The sequence below is a fragment of the Acanthisitta chloris genome, unplaced genomic scaffold (assembly GCF_000695815.1).
Source record: "Acanthisitta chloris isolate BGI_N310 unplaced genomic scaffold, ASM69581v1 scaffold2063, whole genome shotgun sequence".
Lineage (NCBI taxonomy): Eukaryota > Metazoa > Chordata > Aves > Passeriformes > Acanthisittidae > Acanthisitta > Acanthisitta chloris.
This window is the reverse complement of record NW_008664100.1, coordinates 8,562-11,593: the sequence shown is the minus strand read 5'-3', so window position 1 is coordinate 11,593 and position 3,032 is coordinate 8,562. Positions and strand designations below refer to the sequence as shown.

Genomic DNA, 3,032 nt, shown 5'->3' with positions numbered 1-3,032 from the left:
CACCACCTCGGCCTAGGCCTCCCTCCTCCAGAGCACACCTCCCGCATGCTCCAGACCTGTCCCATCCCATAGAGACGTCACCGCCGCCACCTTCCAGGGAAACCACTATCCACACACCATGGTACCGAGCTAACATTTATGCCCTCACACTGCCATGGCATGGCTTTGCTTCTGCCTTCAGCTTCCTGAACTGAACCTGGGCATCCTCCCTGTGAGATACTCTGCACACTTTGGGAATGCAGATCTATGGGATCTCCTTCCAGGTGGGCAGAAAACCTCCAGCTACTAAAGAAAGGGCTACAGGACTAAACCAGCCTGCCTCATGGCAGTCCTGTCCTCCCACATTCAGACTCAAGCCAAGCAGCTCCCTACTCCCTCCCAGACCCCTATCCCTCTGTACCACAGCCACTTGGAGCTCACTGGGGAGCACCATGGGCCCTCATGCAGGACCCATGTGCCCTGGCCAGCCCCTTCTCTGCTCTTGGAGCATGAGGTGCACAACCAACCTCTGGAACCACTACAGCCTCTGCTCCTGCAGTTCCTGGGGTCCCTGGCACTGCAAGCCAGCCCTGGGCAACACTGCAACAGAGCCATCCCAGAGTGGACAGCAAAGCGGGGGTACCACTAGACATCCCCAGGGGCAGCCCTCATCTCCAGCTGCAAGGGATCAGGGTAGGGAGGGTTCAGGGAGCTGGAGCAATCCACATGAACCTAGCCACCCTGGCAGCCTGTCCCTGCTGGTGCCATGACTGTGTTTTCCAGAGCCTTGTGTAGATGTTTCTGTTCTTGCAATAAAGGTACTAACAAAGAGGAGGTCTCCAGCCTGTGACTGTTGTGCAAGGTGGGACGTCACCACTACTGGGGACAATGAAGAAATAAGGCTCTTGGGAAGGCTGAGTTATGCACATTCAGACGTTTATTAGATTTCCATGCAAAGAGGAAAGCTCATTGGAAGGTTCGGTAGAAATGGGGGGCTGGATGTTGAGCAGGGAGACCTCCATCCTAGCTCCTGGATGCATAGTGTGCATTCCCTACAGCTCCCCAAGGATCCTGAGTCCAGCAGGATGTCTTTACACCCAGGAGTGCAGGCAGACAACAGGCCAGGGACTCAGTGCTGCTCAGTTCTGGGTCATCACTATCGTGCTGCCACAGCACAGGGCTGCACACAGGACACCAGCATGTGCTGGCAGTGCAGGGCTGGCCTGCCAGGCCCTCCAGGTGAGACCAGGGCACTGGGCTGTACATGTGGGACACCTCTCCAAGAGGCAGAACATGTGCCAGGGCAGAAATGGAGGCTCCCATCCAGCCCAGGTGGCCAGTGTGCCTCACCTTGATACAAGACCTCTGTCTGGAGGGTCTCCCTGTATGGGCACGGCCTTCACCCAAGGCTGGTATGAGGCTTCACTGAAGAGCTCCCATACCCCTTACCTGGGCTGGGCCTTTCCCTCTTGGAAGCCCCACATGGGGTAAAGGCACATCAAGTGGTTCCCTGGGAGGCAGATTTCTTTTTGGTGAGTGCTGGGACTCACATCTTCACCCAGGCAGGAAGAGCCCAGCTCACAGTCAAAGGCTGCAGCACATGACACTGCATCAAGTACTGTGCTCCTCCACCCAAGGACAGGACAGATTGCCCAGGGCCCACCTGGGCATCACAGATGAAACCAAGGGGACACATACCCCACAGCATGCTGGTGACAATCCTGCCAGCCATTCCCACTGGCAGCACACGCTTGCAGCACTGCAGACCCACCAGCTCTCCCTACTTCAGATGGTGATGGAGTTAGTGCTGGAGAACTGAGATACGTAGGAAGCCAAGATGGGGTTGGTGGGAAGAACTTTGATAGGCAAGTCCCAGCTGAAAGTGTCCACTTCCATCTGCTCCACCCCAGTCCAGGTGACAGCCTCCGACTGGCTCCCACGAACCAAGCAAGTCCCTGCTGACTCCCCGGAGGTCACAAACTCGAAGTGCAGCCTCCACTTCAGGGACACTGTGGGCAAAAGGGGGGTCAACAGACAATACCACAAAGGATGGGGACAGAAGCTGTCTCAGCACTGGCTGTCCTGGCAAGAGGACACACAAACGGTCCCACTCACACAGCCCTGCTGAGCAAGGGCAGGGCTGGGGACATCGCAGTCCTCCTGCGCAGACAAACAGGGCCGGGTCCCTTCCCTGGTGGGTACTGACCGATGTTGGTGGTGAATCCCGGCGTTGAGCTGAGCGGGATGGGCAGGCTGAAGCTGCTCTGGGCTGTGTGCAGGCAGGACTCCGTGAAGGAGACGGGCTGTCCCCGCCGGCGCTGGAACTCCTCCTGGATGCTCTCCTCTGTCTGCAGGCTCACCGAGAACTGCAGGGCAATCAGCAGAGGGTTTGCTCTCACAACCTCATACAGCCCTCACGCAAAGCCTGGGGCCTCTATTTCCCAAACAGGCTCAGGACTGGACCACTGCCCACCTCACATCCCAAAGGAGACCTCAGCTGGCTCCCACTAGAAACCCTCAATAGAAAACCCAATGACACCCTACTCCCTTCTCTCTCTCCCCTATCCACCTCTCCCCAGCGACCCCACTGTGAGCAATGACCTGCAGACAAGGGATGTCTCCTTCTGAAAAGTTGAAGGTTCCAATGACATCCTCTCCAATCTTATACACAGTCTTAAAGATGCAGAACGTTCCCACCTTGCCACGAGTGTTGCTGATGTTATACAGGTCTGAAGAGTAAGAATTTGGTCTGAAGAGTAAGAAAAGGGGGTAAGTGTTGTGGCAGGATGAGGCTCTGCCCCATGCAGTGTTCTGGATTAATGACAGGACCCCATGCCTTCTGCTTGGATGTGAAGTCCCTGGATGTGGTATTCTCTTTGGGAAATACCTGCCGTGAGAAAGAGTAGACCACATACCATCTGCGATATGCCGGGCAGAGGGTCTTTTTGGCTGAAGTAGGAAGAGCCTGAGACTGGCTGGGAGGCTCGGACCCAAGCAGGCCCTGATGGAGCTGCTCCACAGACCCAGTCGGAGCTTCACTTTGTCAGCGAGAG

At 56.4% G+C, this 3,032-nt stretch overlaps 2 protein-coding genes across 2 annotated transcripts in view; one reads left to right on the top strand and one right to left on the bottom strand.

Annotated features, from left to right (window-relative positions):
- The window catches only part of MSMP (microseminoprotein, prostate associated), a 1,695-nt gene extending 1,406 nt beyond the window's left edge, over positions 1 to 289 (top strand). Inside the window, exon 4 of the mRNA XM_009071180.1 lies at positions 182 to 289. Within this exon, the coding sequence (XP_009069428.1) occupies positions 182 to 289 (108 nt within the window). The remainder of the gene's footprint in view (positions 1 to 181) is intronic.
- Positions 290 to 1,764: 1,475 nt separating this feature from the next.
- The window catches only part of RGP1 (RGP1 retrograde golgi transport homolog (S. cerevisiae)), a gene marked incomplete at its 5' end in the record, with an annotated part of 9,235 nt that continues 7,967 nt past the window's right edge, over positions 1,765 to 3,032 (bottom strand). Inside the window, 3 exons of the mRNA XM_009071179.1 lie at positions 1,765 to 1,988; positions 2,186 to 2,345; positions 2,581 to 2,708. Of these exons, the coding sequence (XP_009069427.1) occupies positions 1,765 to 1,988; positions 2,186 to 2,345; positions 2,581 to 2,708 (512 nt within the window). The remainder of the gene's footprint in view (positions 1,989 to 2,185; positions 2,346 to 2,580; positions 2,709 to 3,032) is intronic.